Source organism: Myxocyprinus asiaticus, chromosome 17 (assembly GCF_019703515.2).
Source record: "Myxocyprinus asiaticus isolate MX2 ecotype Aquarium Trade chromosome 17, UBuf_Myxa_2, whole genome shotgun sequence".
Lineage (NCBI taxonomy): Eukaryota > Metazoa > Chordata > Actinopteri > Cypriniformes > Catostomidae > Myxocyprinus > Myxocyprinus asiaticus.
This window is the reverse complement of record NC_059360.1, coordinates 34,701,592-34,726,700: the sequence shown is the minus strand read 5'-3', so window position 1 is coordinate 34,726,700 and position 25,109 is coordinate 34,701,592. Positions and strand designations below refer to the sequence as shown.

General features: G+C 38.5%; 1 protein-coding gene across 1 annotated transcript in view; it reads right to left on the bottom strand.

The window, feature by feature from the left end:
- LOC127455570 (lysophosphatidylserine lipase ABHD12) overlaps window positions 1-23,993 on the bottom strand; it is a 33,466-nt gene extending 9,473 nt beyond the window's left edge. The window contains exons 1-4 of the mRNA XM_051723576.1: window positions 23,852-23,993; window positions 21,412-21,556; window positions 4,940-5,061; window positions 2,533-2,638 (exon numbers count right to left, since the gene is read on the bottom strand). Of these exons, the coding sequence (XP_051579536.1) occupies window positions 2,533-2,638; window positions 4,940-5,061; window positions 21,412-21,554 (371 nt within the window). The 5' untranslated portion in view covers window positions 21,555-21,556; window positions 23,852-23,993. The remainder of the gene's footprint in view (window positions 1-2,532; window positions 2,639-4,939; window positions 5,062-21,411; window positions 21,557-23,851) is intronic.
- Window positions 23,994-25,109: the final 1,116 nt, after the last annotated feature.

The window sequence follows — 25,109 nt, the reverse complement described above, 5'->3', positions numbered from 1 at the left end:
ACCTACATATCTATCTACCTACCTGCTCTTCCTTGCTTACCTATCTACCAACCTACCTACAGTACATACATACATGCAGTGAGGGTGGATTACTTGTGAATTGTAATCAGGTACAGATTACAAATTACTTGACAAAATAAACTGCAATCAGTAACGTAATCTCATAGATTACATATTTGGGGTAATCTAATCCACTCACTTTTGGATTACTTTCAACCTAATTCTATTTTATTTTATGTCACATGCATTTGAGTAGAATAATCATTTTAACATTAAAGTACAAAGAGTAAAAAAAATATTAGATTCTTTATTACTAACAAAAAGAGCTCCTTATGACATTTTTAAAAAGTGCATTAAACATTACATGAATGAAATAAACATTAAATCTAAAAGCAATGACAGTGCATGGCAAGAGTTTATAATTCAAAACAGTGAGACATCAAGTTCATTTTAAGTGCATAGAACAATAGCATTACGAACATTAATGACCATAAAATCAACAGCAATGACATTGCTTAGGTCAAAGCTCTCAATTAAAAACAATAAAACCCTTTTAACCCTTACTGCTTACTAATAGTCCATCACCTATTCCAAAGCTGAGGTGCATGTCTTGCTGCTGTAACATAAAAGGAGCACATGCTCAAAATGTTCATCTGTGAGACTATTGTGCTCTGGGGTAAGAATATGATGATATTGATATGAAAATGATCAACAAATTATGAATAATTTACTGCTGTTTCCTTGTTAATATGTAATCTATAAAAAGTAACTGTAGTACGATTACAAGTATTTTTAAATGTAGTTTAATCCAATTACAAGTACTTGATTGTTGTAATCTGATTACATAATACAGATTACATGTAATACGTTAGTATCCAGCACTGCATACATATCACCTACCTATTTATCTAGCTACCTACCTATCTATCTACATACATACCTACCTACTTATCTATCGACCTATCAAACTACCTAAATACCTACCTACTTAAATACCTACAGTCCTACCTACCTACATATTTACCTACTTACTTGGCTACCTACCTACAGTTCCTACCTACATACCTACCTACCTACCTACAGTACCTACCTATTTATCTAACTACTGTACCTACCCATCTACCTTCCTATTTATCTAACTACCTATCTACTTATCTACTTACCTACCTACTTCAACCTACCAATCTACAAACTTAACAATATACCTACCTACATATCTACATATCTACCTATTTATTTAACTACCCACCAACAGTACCCACCTACATATCTACCTACCTATTTATTTAACTACCTACCAACAGTACCCACCTACATATCTACCTAACTATTTATCCAACTACCAACCTATCTACCTACATACTTATTTACCTACCTAACTTTTTTTTATCCCCAATTTGGAATGCCCAGTTCCCATTGTGCTTTAAGTCCTCGTGGTGGCGTAGTGACTTGTCTCAATCCGGGCGGCGGAGGACGAATCTCAGTTGTCTCCACGTCTGAGACTGTCAATCCGTGCATCTTATCACGTGGCTTGTTGAGCACGTTACCACGGAGACATAGTGCGTGTGGAGGCTTCACGCTATTCTCCGCGGCATCCACGCACAACTCACCACTTGCCCCACAGAAAGCAAACCACATTATAGTGACCACGAGGAGGTTACCCCATGTGACTCTACCCTCCCTAGCAACCGGGCCAATTTGGTTGCTTAGGAGGCTGGAGTCACTCAGCACCCCTGGTTTCGAACTCGCGACTCCAGGGGTGGTAGTCAGCGTCTTTACTCGCTGAGCTACCCAGACCCCCTACCTACCTATCTTTTATTGTTTACAAGCAAACAAACCTCTTTTTGTTAAATGTTTTGCTTGAAAAGTGTGATTGTGCTATCTTTAAAAGACAACTTGGTTTGATATTTTGTTATCTGATGCAATGACTTTCATATATTTTTAAGCATAGCTTAAGTGTCCAAATACTTTTCGGGGCCACTGCACATTGGAACCGACACAAACCACCAACTCATAAGCAAGTATTACTCATTTCACAAGCTAAAATGTTACCAATCATTACAGAGGTTATTGACATACTGAATTATGAAATGCAACAAAAATGTAGGATATGGCCCATTTACAAACAATGCACATAGACTCTCCTATTCAATACTGAATCTGACCACTCATTGCAGACAAATAAAAGAAGAGAGAAAACTACAGCACCAGAGCCAGGAGGCTTGTATGGCCCTTCTCACTGTTACTCACTGAAAGTCAAACCTACAGGGGCATACACACACACACACACACACACACACACACAAAATGGCCAGCAGCTACAGGCCACGTAGTCCTCTGTGTCACTACGTATTTATATACACACACTCTGGGCTGCAGGCTGTGTTTCAATAAGGACGCAGGTTTTTCCATGCCCTTCAGAAAGACAGTCATGGCCATGGGGGAGAGAGAGAAAGGAGGATGGAGGTAAGGAGGGACCAGGGTATGCTGTATACAGAGCTAAAAGTTCAGATCACATTTCTATGTTCTCACCATACTCCAATGTTAATTCCCTCCTCTGGCTGCAGGTAGAAGTTGTGAGTGTGGTTCAACCCCTGATCCTGTGGCCTCTTCAGATCTATAAAATACGGCACTCGCACTAAACGAGAGAGAGAGATAAATCAGTTTTCAAACCAATTAAGAATTGATAATGACTTATAGGGGCGATATCACAGAATTTTTCTAGCTCTTCTGAAAAAAAGACTTTCACATTCGAAATGCAAATTAATGAAATTGATTGGTGGCTGAGGCCAAAATTCCTTCTAACAAATCATTTTGTTCTGTCTACTGCCCACTTTAAAAATACCAATACCAATCAGTATTCAATCTTCAGCAACATGACCCATCCTGATGAATGACAGTATCATCTTCGCAAGTATGTTGAGGTTAGCCAATCACAACTGAGGTCATTTACATATAGGCGTCTTAAAGGTACAGTAGATAACAGCCTGTTTAATTATAAGGGTCAGAGAGAGGGTGAAAAATTGTAAAGTAAATATAAATGGTGACTATTTTGTGTGCAAAAAAAACTAAACTAATATTGTAAGTGAACTTCGGGAAAGTGCAAAATGGTATAGTTTTAAAATGCTAAAATGTAGAACAAAAAGTCCCCTTTAACACAAGGAAAGATAATTAATTGAACTGAAAGTGTGTCACAAGCCTTCAGAATAGACTGATGACTTGACTAAGTTCACTGACCTAAGACAGATTTCTCCCTGAACAAAGCAGAATCGCAGATGCTTACAAACACACTTTTACACACATTTTGTTCATAGTTAGATCAGACTGCAAACAGAAGCAAAACATGGTGTGGAGAAACACATCAGCTGACAGAAGCCAAGCTACACTGCTGAAACCGCACAAGGCTATTATCAGCCTGGGTGAACTGTTCATTTAATATCACATAGAAAATATGAGAGAACATTTAAATAATCTGAAAGAAAGAGAGTGAGACAGAGCGTAAGACAGGACTGAGAAACATATGTGAGAGGGTGTTAGGTCACCAGAACATGTGCCACAGCTACACTCACAGATAACATTAAAAATAAACAGCAAATAGCTACAAAGAATGAATTGAGAAAAGGTTAAAAACTCATAAAACTCACCGGCATGACTTGCATCCAGAGGGTTTAGATTTTTATCTTTAATAATCTTGGGACTCTTGGAAACTGCACAATGTGCAGTTATTATTTCTTGACTCCACAACAGATTAACAAAAATTACTTTATGAATATACAACATGCTTTTTATCGCTGTTTGAAGATTGCATGCGTGTGTGTTCACAGTGGTTCTGGCACACTGAATATTTTAAAACACAGTGTAACAATCTCTCCTTGGATACTACATTTCCCTTGAGGAGAAATGCTCTAAGCTTGTCCTTTGACTAAATAAGCAGCAGCAGCAGAAAATAATGGCAACTGACCCATCATGTTCCCGTGTTAAACTCACGCAATAGTAATCTATCTTGAAGGCTCAAACAAAACGTAAAAATGTAAAGACTGATCTGAATACAAAGAGTTAAAAAGGCAGAACAAAACAAAGTTTGTAAACTTTGAGTAATTAGGCCTGTTTTTAATGACTGGCATAAATATTAATTTTTGATTGATTTAAAAAGATTGATCTAAACACTTATCAAAGCTTGAAAAAAAACACTGGCCTAAATGTCTGCTAAATGATAAATGTAAACGTTCAGAAAAGTTCAAAGACTGGCATAAATATGCACCAAAATTTACAAAGATTGATCAAAGTACCCACCAAACTTTGATATATACTGACCTAAATGCTCACAGAAGTTTACAAAGATTGATCTAAACACTCATCAAAGTTGAAAAAAACTTGGCTAAATGCATTCCAATTTAAATATTCAAAGTTTACAAACACTGGCATTAATACTCATCAGAGTTTACAAAGATTGATATAAACACTCATCAAAGTTGAAAAATACAGGCCTTTATGTTCACCAAAGTTTACAATGCCTGGCATAAATATTCACCAAAGTTTACAAAGATTGATCTAAACACTCATCAAAACTTAAAAAACTGGCCTAAATGTTCACCAGAGTTAACAAAGGCTTGCATAAATAATTATCAAAGTTTAAAAAGATTGATCAAAGCACTCACCAAAGTTTAAAAGTACTGGCTTAAATTCTCACCAAAGTTTAGCATGCCTGGCATAAATATTCACCAAAGTTTACAAAGACTGATCAAAGCACTCACCAATGTTTAAAAATACTGGCATAAATACTCACCAAAGTTTATGATGACTGGCATAAATATTCACCAAAAATAAAATATACTGATCAAAGCACTCACCAAATTTGAAAAATACTTGGCTAAAAACACTACAATTCAAATACTGATTTAAATATTCAAAGTTATCAAACAATGGCATTAATACTAACCAAAGTTTAAAAAGACTAGTTTTGCTTGTATTGATGGACAGAGTTTGATGATAACAGGGATGGCGATGTAGATTCCCAGCACCCAGATCATTGTTCTCCTCAGCCGCCACATCAGCCCACCCCTGCAGACAGAGAAATACAGAAAAATGTATTAAAGATCAAGGCGGATTTCCGGTGAGCCTTCACATAACATATTCTCCTTGTGCATTAACTTTCCTTACCATAAATACAAGTATTTAAATACAAACTAAGACATATATGCCCTCCAGGACATATATACCAGGCGGTGTGTGACAAAAGCTCGGAGGATCATCAGAGACTTCAGCCACCCGAGTCATGGGCTGCTCTCACTGCTACCATCAGGCAGGCGGTATCGTAGCATCAGGACCCGCACCAGCCGACTTCATGACAGCTTCTTCCCCCAAGCAATCAGACTTTTGAACTCTTGATCTCTCACGATCAATATACATCAGCACTGCACTTTATTAATCTTACACTGGACAGTCATAAATTATATCCTCTGTTAACAACACACTGGAAACTGACTATCAACCGACAACCTGAATGTCAATACAACACAATACAACCTACTGTACATTTGATATATATATATATATATATATATATATATATATACATATATTATTTTTATTGTATATTGTGTGTATTGTATACTGTACATTGTATATTATTATTTGTATATTGTGTTGTGTGTAATTATGTGTATATTAGTTATGTAAATTGTGTTGTGTAAATCTGATGTTTATTGTAAACTGGTATATGTCTCATCAATGTCATGACTGCTATGTTGCTTGGAACTGCATCTAAGACTTTCACCCACTGTTGCACTTGTGTGTATGGTTGTGTGACAATAAAGGGATCTGATTTTTTTTATTTGATTTGAATAAAAAAAAACTCAAAATTATATACAATCCCATACTTAGTCCAATTTGGTTCTAGTCAACAAGACCTGCAATTAATGGTTATGTCTTGACATGAATTTGTAGGCCAATCTGGAAGGCTAATTATAAAGGTAAATAACAGTGTTAGGCTAGGAATGAGTTATTCTCTGTCTCTCACTTTCTCAAGTTAAAGAGTGAACTCTCCTCATAAAATCTCATGTCCTTTATCTGTTTCCCTAACACTCTTTGCAGCCAGTGGTGACCTCTAAATTGTGCCGGGGAGTATAAAGTGTCATGATTAAAATTAGAGAGAAAGCGAGTGATCACTTAGAGGAACAAACTCACCCTGTCTGACTTAATGCCCTGAGCTCTACTATAAGGTGTGTGTGTGTGTGTGTGTGTGTGTGTGTGTGTGTGTCTGCATGAATGTGCATGTGCCAGTGAATTGGCAAAGCACAAAAACATGATTCTCTTTAATGTGGCCAACAACATGTTAGTAGTAATTGTCTGTTGTGTACATATGAATGTTGATTTTAGTAATGAACAGAAAACAATGTGTATTCACATTAGATGCATAGGGTTTTTGTTGCCACAAGATAAAGGCCACTACATAAATGACAAATGCAATTTCATACTTAAGTACAAGTCTTCTAAATCATTTTGGGTAGCTAATAACATGCACATCAAACACAGAACATGACAAACACATTCAATATGTTCTTTGCCATTGGCAGTCGTCTATCGTTTGAAACATACTTTGGATTAGATAATACTAAGCAATTTAAAAAGGAATATTTCAGGTTAAATACAACTGTCATTGTTAGTGCAATTATGTTTTTACAAACTGAATAATGAACTGACATTATTTTCAGTGGTAACTGAAAACATTTCACAGATCAGATGCTGTCAGTAAAGCATGAATAATTGCTTTAGGGCTGTATATGTCTATTAATAATTTTATTAATATTAATTATTTGTGTTTGTGCATGCCTAATATACTGTTCAAATTAAACTCTGACTTCCTGATGCTAAAGGGTTTTGTAGTGGCAAGCTTTATTGAGCTAGTTTCATTTCCTACTTTCCATCTTACACTGCGTCACACACCCGTAAAAATGTATAAGATGTATACTCACAAACTCCAACACATATGCACACACTTATATTTGCCATAAAAGGCCCTATATAAAGGTGTAGTGACATGAAAACTTTTGGTAATGTTTCCTTAAACTATACATAAATCAGAAAGACAGAGAGAGAACAAATTGCCCAAGACAGGACATAAAGGAGAGAAATATGACATATTGAGTGAAAGGAGATTAATAGCTATACATCAGGAAGAGAGCCAGAGCTGAATATTTGGTTTGATCCATCTGACCCTGGATCAATTCTACCACAACACTCTAACGTCCCTACAATCTTTCCTCTTCTCCCTCTAGAACATACAGACACTTGCTGACCTACACCATGATCAACCACCTGATCACCTCCATTATCCAGCCAAACAAAGACCAACCTCTGTCGGCTGCCAAGGGAACTATCTAGTATGACTCATAAAACAAGCGCTAAAGACTGCAGATGGGTTAGACTTTCTATTCGGAACCAAAAAACGTTGGATCAAATGCAATACCAGAACAAAACAATTAGTTTTGTGCCTTGGGAAAGTGTTAGAGATTGTTTCGGCTTTTCACACAAAATTTGTATTAAAAAGCAAATGCGAATAGAATGCAGGGTCGCTGATGCATTTTAAAAAGTTCAGCTTCTTTAACCGTTTAAGCTCTGAGGGTGCTTTTAAAGATTTCCTTTTTTAGTGGCATACCCAAAATGAAAGGCTTATAACTCGACAAAAAAACAAAAACAAGGAGGGTCAAGTGTTTGGTATAATTGTAAAGAATACTTTTCAATTTTTTAAATTATATATATTATGATACATTCTGAGACCGCTGAAAAAAGAATTCTGATTTTACATGATATATATAGATATATGTTGGCACTGTTTTGGCGGCACGAGGGGGACCTACACAATATTAGGTAGGTGGGTTTTAATATTGTGGCTGATCGGTGTATATAGAACTGGATCGCTGACTCAATGGTAAACTGCCAGCAGGAGGTGAAGCCACCGGAAGTGTTCAAGAGGCCATCTTGGTGTGCCTCAATGACTGACAGCTGATAACACCGCCGTTTCACCGTCTCTGACCTCTGGATATGACAGTCGCATTTCACCCACTAGTGACAATAATGATTAATGCTTAATTTGCTCGTTTTGGATTATATTTGTTACAAGGAAGACAAAGCGATCGCGATGTCAGAGAATTCACCTGCCCCGGTGTGCAGTTTATCAGTGCAGCACAACAATCATCAAGGGATGTGGCAAAACTCTCCACAAGTTGTAATGCAAGTAGGAAAAGCTGTAATATCTGCTTGTTTTATGGTGACAACTGACAACACGTCCTTTTCCCTCTGAGGGTTCTTTGAAAAGTCAGATCGGTATTACTAAATCTCCTAAAATGCCCGGGATTTGCCTGTTTTCCTACTGAAGTGCTCTCTCTAGTCATACATACACTATATTGCCAAAAGTATTCGCTCATCTGCCTTTAGACGCATATGAACTTAAGTGACATCCCATTCTTACTCCATAGGGTTTAATATGACGTCGGCCCACCCTTTGCAGCTATAACAGCTTCAAATCTTCTGGGAAGGCTTTCCACAAGGTTTAGGAGTGTGTTTATGGGAATTTTTGACCATTCTTCCAGAAGCGCATTTGTGAGGTCAGACACTGATGTTGGACGAGAAGGCCTGGCTCGCAGTCTTTGCTCTAATTCATCCCAAAGGTGCTCTATCGGGTTGAGGTCAGGACTCTGTGCGGGCCAGTCAAGTTCTTCCACACCAAACTCGCTCATCCATGTCTTTATGGACCTTGCTTTGTGCACTGGTGCGCAGTCATGTTGGAACAGGAAAGGGCCATCCCCAAACTGTTCCCACAAAGTTGGGAGCATGGAATTGTCCAAAATCTCTTGGTATGCTGAAGCATTCAGAGTTCCTTTCACTGGAACTAAGGGGCCAAGCCCAGCTCCTGAAAAACAACCCCACAACATAATCCCCCCTCCACCAAACTTCACAGTTGGCACAATGCAGTCAGACAAGTACCATTCTCCTGGCAACCGCCAAACCCAGACTCGTCCATCAGATTGCCAGATGGAGAAGCGTGATTCGTCACTCCAGAGAACGCGTCTCCACTGCTCTAGAGTCCAGTGGCGGCGTGCTTTACACCACTGCATCTGACGCTTTGCATTGCACTTGGTGATGTATGGCTTGGATGCAGCTGCTCGGCCGTGGAAACCCATTCCATGAAGCTCTCTACGCACTGTTCTTGAGCTAATCTGAAGGCCACATGAACTTTGGAGGTCTGTAGCGATTGACTCTGCAGAAAGTTGGCGACCTCTGCGCACTATGCGCCTCGGCATCCGCTGACCCCGCTCTGTCATTTTACGTGGCCTACCACTTCGTGGCTGAGCTGCTGTCATTCCCAATCGCTTCCACTTTGTTATAATACCACTGACAGTTGACTGTGGAATATTTAGTAGCGAGGAAATTTCACGACTGGACTTGTTGCACAGGTGGCATCCTATCACAGTACCACGCTGGAATTCACTGAGCTCCTGAGAGCGGCCCATTCTTTCACAAATGTTTGTAGAAGCAGTCTGCATGCCTAGGTGCTTCATTTTATACACCTGTGGCCATGGAAGTGATTGGAACACCTGAATTCAATTATTTGGATGGGTGAGCGAATACTTTTGGCAATATAGTGTACGTGGATACATGTCATACATTATGTGTGCATAGCATATCAGTATAATAAACTTTGCATTGCTTGTCTCCCTCATTCTCTGTGTGCCCGCTGCGCATGTGTGATAGAGAGAGGGAGAGAGAGAATGCGCACTCTCAGGCAAGTGACTGCGAGAAAAATGCACTTTTTAATGAAAACATTTACTGTATGTGGAACAAGTAACTCTGAACGAACACTTCAATGTTGTAAATAAACTTCTCTGAAAATGTCTGCTTGAATCTTACCCACTGATATATATATATATATATATATATATATATATATATATATATATATATATATATATATATATATATATATATATATATTTAATTTATATAGAACTGGATTGCTCATGACGTCATATCTGTGAAGCCACCGCGCCACCATATTGCTATGCCCAAACATTCCAATGTCCCTATTGACTTAATAGGAAATCATCTCATTTCAGCAAGTAAACATTAATCATTCAATCACCTATTTTAGCGGGCCTGGGTAGCTCAGCGAGTATTGACGCTGACTACCAGTCTGCGTCAATGACTGGAGTCGCGAGTTCCAATCCAAGGTGTGCTGAGTGACTCCAGCCACGTCTCCTAAGCAACCAAATTGGCCCGGTTGCCAGGGAAGGTAGAGTCACATGTAATAACCTCCTTAGTGGTTCTCGCTCTCAATGGGGTGTGTGGCAAGTTGTGCGTGGATCGCGGAGGGTAGCATGAGCCTCCACATGCTGTGAGTCTCCGCGGTGTCATGCATAACGAGCCACGTGATAAGATGCGCAGATTGACGGTCTCAGAAGCGGAGGTAACTGGGACTTGTCCTCCGCCACCCGGATTGAGGTGAGTAAATGCGCCACCACGAGAACCTACTAAGTAGTGGGAACTGGGCATACCAACTGGGGAGAACGTTTATTTTTTTAATTCACCTATTTTATATCTGAAATCGGCATGTACTTCCCTACAATGCAAACGTCCCCCACATGTAATTATTTATTTATTTATAGTCGGGAATTTTTTCTGTTTCTTGAAAGCCCGAGCAAGTTATGTATAGCTATATCAAACAGTATCCACCTCTAACAAACTTCATCGGCAAACAGATCAGCTGAATGTAAACAAGTTTGCTGAAACTGAGGTAAGATACAAACAGACATTTTCAGACTTGTTTATTGTGATCATCGAAGTGTTTGTTCAGAGTTACTTGTTTTATGTTTTTATCAAAAAGTGCCTTTTTCTCGCGGTCACTAGAATAAGAGCACGCGCTCTCTCTCCCTCACACACAGCGCCTGAGGGGAGACACGCAAAGCAAAGTTGGTTAAAATTAAACTGATACGCTAAATTTAAATGGCAAACTAACACGTATTTATGACATGTATCCATGTATGACTACAGAGAGCACTTCAATATGAAAAAAAGCAAATCCCAGGCATTTAAAAGGATTTTCGAAATCACGGTCAGACTTTTTTTAAAGTCCATTTCGGGGGTAAGGTCGTATTGTCACCCTAAACAAGCAGATATTACAGCGTTTTCAACTTACAATATAACTTGTGGACAGTTTGCCCACTTCCTTTGGTGATCGCTATGCTGCATTGATAGACAGAAGACCGGGACAGATGAATGCTCTGACATCGCGATCGCCGTATATCTTCTCCCTCGTAACGAATATTATCCATAACAAGTTAATTAAACATTAAACATGATTGTCACTATAGGCCGAAATGCAACTGTTGTATCCGCAGGTCGGAGACGGTGAAACGGGGGTGTTTTCGCCTGTCAGTCAATAATGCTCTATGAGAGTTTGGGCATGCAAAGATGGCCGCTCGAACACTTCCGGTGGCTTCACCTCCTGCTGGCAGTTTAACGTCGCGTCAACGATCCAGTTCTATATACAGTATATCAGTGATCTTTCCTCAGTTTCATTGAACTGAATTTACATTCAGAAGAGCTGTTCGCCACTGAAGTTTGTTAGAGGTACCCATGTTTGGTATAGATATACATAACTCGCTCAGGCTTTCAAGAAACAATTCCTGACTTTAAATAAATAAATAATTACATGTGTAGGACGTTTGCATTGTAGGGATGTACAGGCAAGTTTTAGAAATAAAAATCTGTGTTTAAATGGCCAATGTTTATTCACTGAAATGAGATGATTTCCTATTAATTCAATAGGCACATTGGAATGTTTCGGCATAGCAATATGGCAGCGCAGTTTTATGACATCATCAGCAACCCAATTCTATATATATATATATATCAGTGACTCAAACCCGAATTGCCAAAGTAAGCACCACAGCTCAATGCGCCTGGAATAATGTGTTACATTTTACTTTAATACATTTTCCTGGTGCTAAAAGCAGTAGACTGCTGATCTTAAGCTCCCTGCAAATATAAGGCCGTCGTTGTGAGCCACAGAAGGTCCGATCTGAGTGTGCCCATGTGAGATTTTTTTTTGCTTGTGCATATGTGTGAGTGCAAGGTGCTTGTGATTAAGAGAGAGAAAGCAATACTATTGTGTAACAGCAGAGCTAAATACAGCATACACAGGCAGCACAGTGAGTCATTTCGGTACAGAGCTTAAACAGATATTGTCGAAGTGCTGTGCGTGTGCATGCATATACTGTAACCTTTCTGAATGTGAGTGATTATTAGCATGTATAAAAAGAAGCCATGCAGAAAAGTATTTTATTCGTGTGAGTGTATTTGCATCAACGCTTTTGCAGGTTGTATGTCCATGTAGATTGCAGTGCAATTGTGCAAAGTCAAAGGTGTGATTACGGTTTAGATTATTGATGACAACACAGAACTTTGCAGTTCTGCAATAGTTATAATATGTCACATTCCAGAGTGTTTCGAAAACCAGTACTGCAGGTACTGGACTGTTTACATGTGCATGGAGAGTATCCTTACCAGGGGCCGGACTCATGAAATGTTCTTAAGAAGAAATTTCTTCTTAACTACCATTTTCTTCTTAATTTGTAACTTATTTTGTATTCCTGAATATACTTCTAAAGAAAGTTTTTATCTTTTGTCTTAAGATTGTTCTTAAATATCGTCGTAAATAATATCTTAAAGTTAGGATAACCTCACAGTTGTCTTAAATCCTAAAAGGTAAGATGTTTAATGAATTTACTGAAGTTTTTGTTTCTTTTCTTTTCCTCCATGTCAAATTAAAAGTTATCAAATGGTTAGCAGCAAGTAAATTCTCCTTTGATGGTTAATGTCATTAAACTAGGGGGCCTGGGTAGCTCAGCGAGTATTGATGCTGACTACCACCCCTGGTGTGCTGAGTGACTCCAGCCAGGTTTCCTAAGCAACCAAATTGGCCCGGCTGCTAGGGAGGGTAGAGTCACATGGGGTAACCTCCTCGTGGTCGCAATAATGTGGTTCTCGCTCTCAGTGGGGCGCGTGATGAGTTATTTCACGTGATAAGATGCACGGATTGACACTCTCAGATGCGGAGGCAACTGAGATTCGTCCTCCGCCACCCAGACTGAGGCGAGTCACTACGCCACCACGAGGACTTAGAGCACATTGGGAATTGGGCATTCCAAATTGGGGAGAAAAGGGGAAGAAACATTTTTTTTTGTTAAACTAACACATCTCACGCACTTTACATTCAAAACAATTATCGCGAGGTGCTTGCTACTTGGAAAAAAAGGTTCGTAGATAAATTTATCGTTTCGATTTACCAGTGTTGATGTATTGAATTTGTTGTAGGCTATTAGACAAGGCAACTCCATGAGCAGGCTGATCAGACAATGTCAAAACCTGTCTTTTCATTCTTAAGAAAAAATTAAGATGTTCTTAAGAAAATATTTGAGAATTTAAGAATTTTTCAAGAATTGCACTTAGGAACGTTCTTACGAACTTCTTATAATTTATTCTAAGAACTTTCTTAATTTTTTTTCTTAAGAACATTTTCGTGAATCCGGCCCCAGAGCTCCAACACCTTTAGAGAAGCACTAATATGTTAAGCCATGCTGATCCACTGCCATATGGGCATTATTACGGCTCTCTGGGCATCAGGAGTACAGAATCACACTGGGACAAAATGTTTCTGACTGGTGCACAGAGCAAAAAGATAGAAAGGAACCTAAAATATATAAAAGGAAATGCTCTCTCTGCAAAGGCATAATGCAGTAACTACACATTTGTCAAAATGGAGTTACGACTGAAATTGGGTCTCCAAGACTATGATCTGTCCTGTGACAGACAGGTTTGGCTAAACTATGCTCAGAGTGTGAACATTTAATTATCCTAATGTTTTCAATTTCACTGTTAGATTAGCTAATGTAATGGATTAGCATTAATGCATACAGTAGTTAATGCATTTTGGCTTTGTAGGGCAATATCAAGGTGCTTTTAACTAGTGGTTACAACAAGCTCAGAGTGTGAGACTTCAGACTGACAACAAAAATATTTTGATTATTCTAATTGAAGACAGAATAGAAATAAAGAAATATGATAAAAACATCAACATAATTGGCATAACCTAGGTTAGTTTAGGTAGTGACTCAATGGAAAGATTCACATTTCATTTCAAGGTTGATGATGCGTTTAACATCTCTGTAATATGATAGTTTGGGGAAATTTCTGTCTCTGCATCTGATGGAAGGCAAGTCTCTAAAAATATTCACCTCCAACACACTACTCCTACACACAAAAATCACACAAACATTCCACGTTTTAGTGAGTCAATTTGAAATGTTTTAAAATAGAAGAGATGAGAGAGATTTAAAAATACCTGTAATGAGTTTATTTAGAACTCTAAAGAGTGGCAGCAGCTGACCATAAGATGTCAAGACACTTCTAAATGAGAGATTTCCTTTTTACTGCATTCACTGGTCAGTTTGAAGTCCTATAATGACATCAGCAATATTCAAGATCAAAAGCCTCATGGAGGCTTTTGGATTTTGCATGTGTGCAACACTACTGACCCTTTCTCAGAATCCATTATATACATGTCTTTTACAATAGGTATTTCAGAATATGTATATAGAATACATAGTTGCTGTACAGTATTCAGTTACATTATTCAGTTATTGTAATGTAATTGCTGTAACATATACCTGCCATTAATCATGGGGGAAAAGTGACACCCTTAATGCATTCTGCTACTACATCAATAAATCATTGGGTCATTTTAAGGTCAGAACATTTGACAGAGAACAGATGCACAATGTTGTATACAAGCAATAAGTTTCTGCTTTAATCTGTAATATTCAGTGGCAGAGAAGTACACAACACAACCAAATTAGCAAAGCAAATAAAAGCTGAACAAATTATGGAAATAAGCCACAACACAATGGAAAAGCCACAGCACAGCAAAATTAACAGAAAATAATTTTTTCTGACTCAATGCATGAGAGATCATGAGACTGCTCGGAGAGCTGCTCATCCCACTGCAAGTCACTACAAGAGAAGTTCCCCTGTCAATGCATTACAAGAGTTCTTAGATCCCATCCATTGGATTCTAAGAAGCACATATCCCAGGACTAAAGTTTGAAAGCTTATATTTAAAGTTTATTTGTCTCTACCTTCTCTTTCTGTCTGACGCCATGTCTGCGGCTACCAAACAACAGCTACAAAATGCCAGACTTTGGCACAGGATATGCTATTAGAGCCCTCCACTCCAGCTGCCCTGATCAATGTCCAAAATATCCTGATTGCCAATAACTTGCTCTTATAGTGACCATGGTCAGTTAGAGACCAGGGATGGTTGCAAGAAACCCCTTAATCTAAAAATAACTCCTTGTTAACTTGAGGGGTTTCTTGAAACCGGGCCCAGACCTCTGGCTAGCTAAGGGCTGTTCAAAAAGAAAAATAATTGAGTCTGTTTGCACATTTTTTTAGTTATTTTTCTATGTAAACATGCGCTAGACAGACGTCTCTTTTGTGTGTTTTTAAGACATAGTGTCAAGTTAAAAGAACTTCATCATACTAAAGACAACCACAGGCCCAATGTGGCAGAACTGCGATGTTTGGGTTTTATCAAGTGGGTTTCTTCTGCGCCAGTGGGCATGTAGGGCAAGAAGCCTACAGTCGAGGGTTAAATTGTGCAGAATGAAGAAGAGATTAAAAGGAGTAGAAGTAGAGCAAAAGTGGAGGGCTTCCACAAACCTGCTGCTACTGCTATGTGTGATAGACTATGACATGTCTGACAGACCAGCCTCTCTGGGTAACATACATCGACACAGAGAAATAGAGGTCTGTTTACAGTGCTTGGAGAAGAAACATCACTCTAATGCCTTCCTCCAATTTAACACAATAAAAACCTGTATCTTCTGTTAACACAGACTATAGTGGCAATAGAGGTCCCATTTTTTATAAATTTTAAAGACAATACAACACAACATTAATAATGCATTTAACTTCCGTAATGTGATGTATTTCCAGAATATTCAGTGGAAATAATGAATGGCGGGACTTGATTATATGTGAATTAAAAAGTAAATGTGAGTGTGGTGGTGGTATAGCGGGCTAAACCACATAGGTGGTAATCATAGCTGGTTCGATCCCCACAGCCACCACCACTGTGTCCTTGAGCAAGGCCTCCCCTGTCATTGAACTATGCAGCCATAATGCAAATGGCTCGAGATCAGCCAGGACAGACATGTGAAGGATAAGTGAAACTGTAGACACTGCACTCTTGAGAGTGAAAGAGACCCGTGCTCTCGGGCTCTCCACTTCCTCTATCTCTCTCTTCTTTCTTCCTCCTTTCACTCATCTCTTCTTTTATTCACCCTAATGAACATCTCCTACCACTCAGTGGAGGTTGGAAGAGCAGTTTTGACAGCAATGACAGAGTTAGTTACCGCTCTGTCTCCCTGTTCTGATACTGACCAAAGATTAGTCTACTTTGGCCTTAAGAAAAACCAACCCAGTATTTTACCAACCCAGTATACCTATATTTTGTTTCATTTTCCTTATTTAATACCCATATAATTCAAACTAACTTTCCCTTAATTATACTTATTAAACAGATTCCTCCCAGAGTTGATGAATTTCCAAATAAAACAGGAAGATGGGGCTTCTCAACATTTCAAAGGTCTCATTAGTTTTTTTAACCCATCACAGCCACTACGATTTGCTCTTGCTATGCATTATTATTTCTGTTTAATCTTATGTTGTGTGCTGTATTGTCTTCATAAGTTAGAGACAGGGTATTGTCTCCATTTCGAGGTCTTCAACGTCACAGGACAATGTTGTTAAACAGTAATTTTCCATCATCTTTGCATGGTATAATAACTAGTGGTCAACCAATATGAGTTTTTCAATGGCCGATGCCGATACCTAGTGAGCAGGATGGCCAATGGCCGATATACTGTAAATGCAGATAAACATAATAAAGTTTAACAACAGCAAATCAGATGCCAAGCGAACATGGTTTGCAAAGTCTGACTTTGTCTGACCAACACAAATTCAACAAGTGCTATTATTAGTGATATACCGATATATTGGCTAGGCCGATTAATTGGCCGATAATTGACCATTTTGTGATTACCGGCATCGGCTGATTAATCGGCCTGGCCAATATATTGGTATATCACTAATAATAGCACTTGTTGAATTTGTGTTGGTCAGACAAAGTCAGACTGAGCATTAAGAAAGACGCAACTAAGATTATTCAATAAACTTTTCTCATTTTTACCATAACTCCGTCTCCTGCATTCTCTTACATTCCCAACTGACTATGCCTAGCTCTTGGGCTGGTAGAAGAGTTAACATAACAAGGTGTTAATGTTGACTGGGTTCAGATATCAGAGAGAACTCTGATATTTGGATATCTTCTGATGGAGAGAGAGGTGTATGTGGGAGACTGGATATAACATCACTGGCATTTGTCAGTCAGAATGGTGATTTTACGAGTCATTAATTTTTTTTGTCTGTTTTCCTGGAAGAGAAAGACTGTACATTTTAAATGTGTATCTATCTGCTAAAAGTTTATAAGGTCAACTTTTAGGGGTACACTAGAATACAGATGACCTCAAAGTCACAAAAGTTGAATTGGACTTAAGAAGGACAATAACATGTTTTTTTAGACATGTGCTTTTAGATATAAGTCGTTGCAAAGTTTCGTTACTAGTTTCTTTGAAACTTAAAAAAAAAAAGCTTTGAAGAGATTACACCTTGTCAAGACTTCTTTTCTCTTAAACCTGACACACTTTCACAAGAACGGCTAAAATAAGACACCAAATTGTCACATCTTGGATGCCTCTTGGGTCTAGGTTTGATCTAGAGCTTGTGTGCCCAGGATAAAAGGCAAGAACAGACCAAAATTTCAGACAGAATTGTGCACAGTGAACAACTGACATGGTTTTTAGGGGAAAGAGGGTTTATTATTTAGACTAAAGGGTGAGTTGTCCGCCCCTCCTCAAGCTGAATGTCTTCACTTTGCCCTGGAGCACAGGGAAATGCATCAAAACATCCCATTTACTGTCAAATATTTAAAGGGTTATGTCAAAGCTTTTTCAGGTTATATACAGGGGGCCACAAAAAAAAAAAAAAAAAAAAAAAAAAAACAAATTCACACTTAAAATGTTTGAATTTCAGTGCATTACAAAATATCAAGCCAAACTGCATTTACAAACAAATGACACTAGACCTTTTTTCAGAAACAACTTTTCTGCGCCATTTTTGCGCTTCTTACCAACTGGTCCCAAGGTGATTTTTAGTGGATGTGTGACGTCAGTTCCCTTGAAGTTCACAAAGACTTCTCAGCAGGGTAACCACAGGTGTAGTTCATCACATTGTTTTGACAACCAGAAAGTGTCCAAATACTTTTTATCTCAATTTTAAACAATATATCTATAATTTTACAATTTAAAAACCAAACTAAATTCTTTTTGTGAAATTTAATGCAATGACATTCATATATTTTAAGTAGCCTCCAAATTCTTTAGGGCCCCTTTTTCAAAACGTCTAAGCTAATTAAGCTAATCTCATGAATTAAATCTCATCTGACCCTGTTGACCTTGACCTCAACCTGTCACAGAAGAGTCACTGCAACCAGACTTATCAGGGGCAGCTCCTGTGTCAGATATATGACCGGCCACGAGCACCCAATTCCCCAGACCCATATAGCAACGGAGTGGAGTCTTACTAACGCAACATCAGATACAGTACAATAGTAGAGTAGCATTTCAGTTCCAATGAGGAGAGATGGTAGAACTTTACAGTACCATTTCCAGCTAGTGTTTCGTGTTCATTTTGAGACTTCTTTTACAATATTACTTTTGTTCCTTGGAAACTTTCATAACAATTCTTGGCCTCTACAGTCCTCAACGGTTTACTCTTAAGCAAAATCCCACTGGAAGCCAGTTTATTCAGAGGATATTATGATCATCAGAGCTATAGTCCATTTCTAATCACATTTAATATCCACCATTCTGTGCAAACATGTAGGAAACCAATTTGACGCAACACACAGTGGCTCTACTCTACCATAGTAGTTCCTGAAGTTAAACTGGTAGGGCATGGTGATAGCAAAGTCAAGGTCATGGGTTTGATCCCCAGGGAACACACGAAACCTGATATAATCTGGTTATTTTAAAAGCTTAACTGTACTGAACTGTTCTATGGAAACTGTTTTAACAGCCCAAAACCATCTCAACAGCATCCCGATCAGTCATTCAGCAGGGCCACTCAGAATATGCACCCGCAGAACTGGAACCGGAAAGTTCAAGTTCAAAAGTTCTATGCTTCCCTTACCCTCTTGTGCATTTATTATATATTTTGGCTAATTTAATCATTCTTTCAGTTACCAATAAGAATGAAGTACTCTCAGCAATATTTAATACATTTGAACATGTTTAAATCTATTTTGCATATATTGTCCTAAAATCAGTACAGATGTGATATAAGATAAAGCACTAAGATCAGTTTCTGGCAGCATTGGGTGGAGTTTAATTTGCTGAGTGTGCAATGTTTTACCACCATACTCTAGCGGCTATATTACTGGACCAGAAAGTCTCACTTCCTCCCCCCTTTGATCTTCAGAGCAAGTCCTGGCTGAGAAGAGTGACATTAACAAACCTCCGTCTTCTTGTGCTGAAACTACTTCCAACCCACAGGCTAAAACACCCCGAATAGGCATGACAAGAACGGACTAAAATATGACCTTCTCATTTAAGGTCTACCAATGCAAGCAAATATTGTGTCTGCTAATCTATATCACATACATCGATCAGCCACAACATTAAAACCGCCTGCCTAAAATTGTGTAGTTCTCCCTTATGCCGCCAAAACTGCACCAACCCGCATCTCAGAATAGCATTCTGAGATGATATTCTTCTCACCACAATTGTACAGAGCGGTTATCTAAGTTATCATAGACTTTGTCAGTTCGAACCAGTCTGGCCATTCTCTGTTGACCTTTCTCATCAACAAGACATTTCCATCCACAGAACTGCCGCTAACTGGATGTTTTTTGTTTTTGCACCATTCTGAGTCAATTCTAGTGACTGTTGTGTGTGAAAATCCCAGGAGATGAGCAGTTACAGAAATACTCAGACCAGCCCGTCTGGCACCAACAATCATGCCACAGTCTAAATCACTGAGATCAAATTTTTTCCCATTCCGATGGTTGATGTGAACATTAACTGAAGCTCCTGACCCATATCTGCTGATTTTATGCACTGCACTGCTGCCACACGATTGGCTGATTAGATAATCACATGGATGATTGTTGGTGCCAGATGGGCTGGTTTGAGTATTTCTGTAACTGCTGATCTCCTGGGACTTTCACACACAACAGTCTGTAGAATTTACTCTGTGCAAATTTACGAATGGTGGAAAAAAGAAAAAACACCCAGTTAGCGGCAGTTCTGTGGACTGAAATGCCTTGTTGATGAGAGAGGTCAACAGAGAATGGCCAGACTGGTTCAAACTGACAAAGTCTATGGTAACTCAGATAACCGCTTAGTACAATTGTGGTGAGAAGTATAACATCTCAGAATGTTACTCTGAGATGCGGGTTGGCGCTATTTTGGCGGCACAAGGGGGATCTACACAATATTAGGCAGCCTGATGGGCTCCAAATCTGGCTCAAAGAACGTTCTGCATGTGCGGACAGAAATACTCTAAATCTGTTTAAACCAAAGAAGTTACTATGTAAAAGGTCAGCCTGATTACATAAACTGTAATGACCTCATTGTGACCCGTGACACAATCCTGAAAATACTCCCCAGGCAGAATAATAATTGTTACAATTGTGCTACAAATTTCTATGCAGTGGTATCAATGGTAACAAAATCACACAACCAAATTGATGGATGGTGAAAAGTCTAAAAATCCCAACATGGTTCTTGAGATGCTTGTGCAAATATACACAATCGCAAAGCTTTATACAAATATCCCAAAAAGCCATGCAATGAAACGATCACACCCCACCCACAAGTTGCGGATCTTGTTTTGTGACCAGACAGCCTAAATACTGTTCCTCTCAAGAGTCAGTCACATGGGACTGTGATTCAATCATAAAGAATAAGCTTTGTGGTTTTATGCCTTAAAAGCGCTCGGATCTCACAGAAATAACAATAATGCATGTAATATCATATTAATTATCATCCATAGGACTATTAAGATGTAATATGTTGAAAATGCATAAGATGATGCTGTAAATGCATAACACAAGAGCAATGTAGATAAGTTATACTAGTACAAGAAAAGGTGCACAGAACATCAGTGCCACATGTGTATAATAACACTAGCTGTCAGTCTAATAAAAGGGGATGTGTATGGAGTCAGTCTCACCTCTTATAGCGTCTTCCCATCGCTTTTCCCGAAACTCCTGGATCAGAACCAGCGTCGGTATGTTTGTGGCAATACTTTAGATCGGAGCTGTCGTCCAGTAGTGCACAGCTGTCGTGATCTGCGCTGTTTTTTCGTTTTCGCATTACTGAAACGTGAAGTAACAAAGGAAAACACACACTCAGGTGAGACCGGAGATTAAACACTGCAGTCCTGCGCTTAACCTTGTTAAATCAGATGGCAGAGCCGGTTAAAAATCTTGCCACCCCGTTTAACGCGCTGGATCCGGTTGTTCCGCTGCGATGTGTGTGTGTGTGCGTGTGTGCGTGTGTGATCCAGTGTTTCTCCTCCCAGTGATTCTGACATTCAGCACTTTTTCCCTACATTGTTTTGCAGGAGTCATATATCTGCAGAGACCAGCTGATCAGCTCAACCTTTCCCCCTCCGTCCAACCATTCAGCCAATCACACACAGCCGCTCTGCCCACTCTGTTTAGCGTTGGGAAGACCGAATCTTTTTTAGCGAATCGGTTCGTTCATTAAACCGATTCAAAAAAGGATTCACAACCGAATCCTCACTCAAATGTGTTCTCAGACGTCTTCACGTGGATTTTACGTTTTATTTTTGTAGTAAAATTGCTGTTTATCAAAATATTTCAGGATTAGGTTATATTGATTGCATCAAATGTTGTTTATCAATCCAACATTATTGGTAACAACACTGCTAAGTGCATTACTAACAATAGCTTTGCCAATATTAATAATGTTAATTATTATTAGCCTAATATTAATTATTCCCATTTTCATTAACAACACTGTTCCCATATCACAATTTTACTTTAAAGGAATAGTTTACCCAAAAATTCTCTAGTCATTTACTCAACTTTATGCCATCTCAGATATGTATGACTTTCTTTCTTCTGCTGAACACAAACAAAGATTTTTAGAAGAATATCTCAGCTCTGTAGGTCCATACAATGCAAGTGAATTGAACCCAGAGCTTTAAAGGTCCAAAAAGCATGTAAAGGCAGCATAAAAGTAATCCATACGATTGCAGTGGTTTATTCCACATCTTCAGAAGAAATATGACAGGTGTGGGTTAGAAATAGATCAATATTTAACTCCTTTTTTACTATATATCTCCACTTTCACTTCCACATTCTTCTGCTTTTGTTTTCAATTCCAATTCTTCATGCATATTGCCACCTACTGGGCAGATAGGAGAATTTATAGTAAATAAAGGACATAAATATTGATCTGTTTCTCACCCACACCTATCAAATAACTTCTGAAAATATGAATTTAACCACTGGAGTCATATGGATTAGTTTTATCTGCCTTTGTATGCTTTTTTGGACCTTTAAAGTTCTGGCCCCAATTCACTTGCATTGTATGGACATACAGAGCTGAAATATTCTTCAAAAAATTTGCATTTGTGTTTAGCAGAAGAAAGTCTGACACATCTGGGATGGCATGAGGGTGAGTAAATGATGAGGGAATTTTCGTTTTAAGGGAACTATCCCTTTAAACAAACAAACAAAAAATCCATTCCAGTTGGGTGATCTTCCAAAGCTTTGCGAATCGGTTCGATCGAGTCATTTAAAAGAATCTGTTCAAAAAACTATTCGTTTGCAAATTGGACATACCCCTCTTCCGCCGACAACCAATCACACACAACCACCCAGCCCTGCGACAGCCAATCACACATAGAAGCTCAGAGTTCAGGGTTGCCAGATTTTCACATTTTAAATGGCTTCATGAATTTCTCACATCTACTAGATCTATAACTAGCTTATTTATCTTTTCTTACATATATGAACAAATGTAGCAAGTTCTGCTTAATGTGCTTCCTGATTCATCACGGTACACGCTTTTTATGTTCAGTAGAATATAAAGCTGATGGTACTGAAGTTATCGACAAGACCTGGGAACACGTTCTACCAGTTCTGCAGAGACTTCCGTACAGACGAAAATTGCTGATCCTGCCCTACTGGGTGTCTTAAAAATATGTCAGTCCTTCTAATTGCACACAATAAGTGGTCTGGACACGTATTTAACAAGCAGGCCTTAGTTTGTTTTACTAATTCAGTGCAACGCTGTAATTTAGCAGATTGGCTAAGAATCTAGCAACATCATGGTGTTTACAGTCTGACAATCGAGCAAGCTTCCCATTTTGCGTTCCTATCAATATGAATAAATAAATACTACAAACTACAGACCGAACATAACATAGGAAACTGTGTTCAACAGTTTAGCCATTACATATGTCGCAGCAAAATGGTTTCCTAGATACCCGATATATGCACAGTACACACGGATCACCGTGATATGCGATGATAAAAGGAATGATGTTTGCATTAAACACTCCGGATAACAATGTGCGACCATACGTATATAAGTTGTAGTCATGGTTTAATGTAAATGTATTAAGTAAAATACCCAACCTGTTATTTTTTATTAGATTCCATTGCAGTTGTGTTGACAGGTCGCGCGCAATAGTACATTTTTTCCCAGCGGGTTTCCTCTCACGTCACGTGACCTTAACTAAATAATTACCTTATCAGCATATTTTCTTTTCCTTCCTTCCTTCCTTCCTTTCTTTCACTGTGTCCATCAAACAAAGATAGTCTTACATTAGAGGTCACACGTTTTAAAGTTGCACAAACAAAATATTATAATCAATATGAATATTATCATACAAGACGTAGGCTTCATTTTATTTATCTTCTATATATATATAGGGTACAACATATTGTATTTTAGCAACAAAACCTACCACAGCACTTTCCTAAACACCTCTTTGTCACTATGCACTGCAAAATGTTTGTGATCCATGAGATCATTGAGTGCAATGTCATTTTGATTTTGAGGAAATTTGATCTAATATTTAATCATTTTTAACATGTTGCAAATTTATGTAGCTAATGAAAATGCCTCAAATATGTATTTTGAGACAAAATACTTATTTGTTATTGTTCAGGTTGATTAAATCAAAATATTTCCAGTAACTGTCCAATAAGTGAAAGTATATTAATTGAGGTAAAAAGCCCCTCTGTTGCAGGGGCAAAAGCCCATTTTCCTTAAGGTGTGCCTTTAGCCCTCTTGTACACTATACATACATACATACATTATATATATATATTTATATATACAAGGGGCATGGCCAGTTGAATAATGTACAGACTTTGCTCTTATGGAAACAGACTGGTTCTTTAATTCACCAAAGTGGCATTCAGCTGATCACAATGTATAGTCAGGACATTAATAATGTGAAAAATTACTTAAACTACTTCAAAGAGTTCTCATCAAAAAATCCTCCACGTGCAACAGACAGCTTTGCAGATCCTTGGCATTCTAGCTGTCAGTTTGTCCAGATACTCAGGAGACATTTCACCCCACGCTTCCTGTAGCACTTGCCATAGATGTGGCTGTCTTGTCGGGCACTTCTCACGCACCTTACAGTCTAGCTGATCCCACAAAAGCTTTCTTTGCCCACTCTAACATTTTCTTTTTGTTTTTCTGTTTCAAAAGTGGCTTTTTCTTTGCAATTCTTCCCATATGGCCTGCACCCCTGAGTCTTCTCTTTACTGTTGTACATGAAACTGGTGTTGAGCAGGTAGAATTCAATGAAGCTGTCAGCTGAGGACATGTGAGGCATCTATTTCTCAAACTAGAGACTCTGATGTACTTATCCTCTTGTTT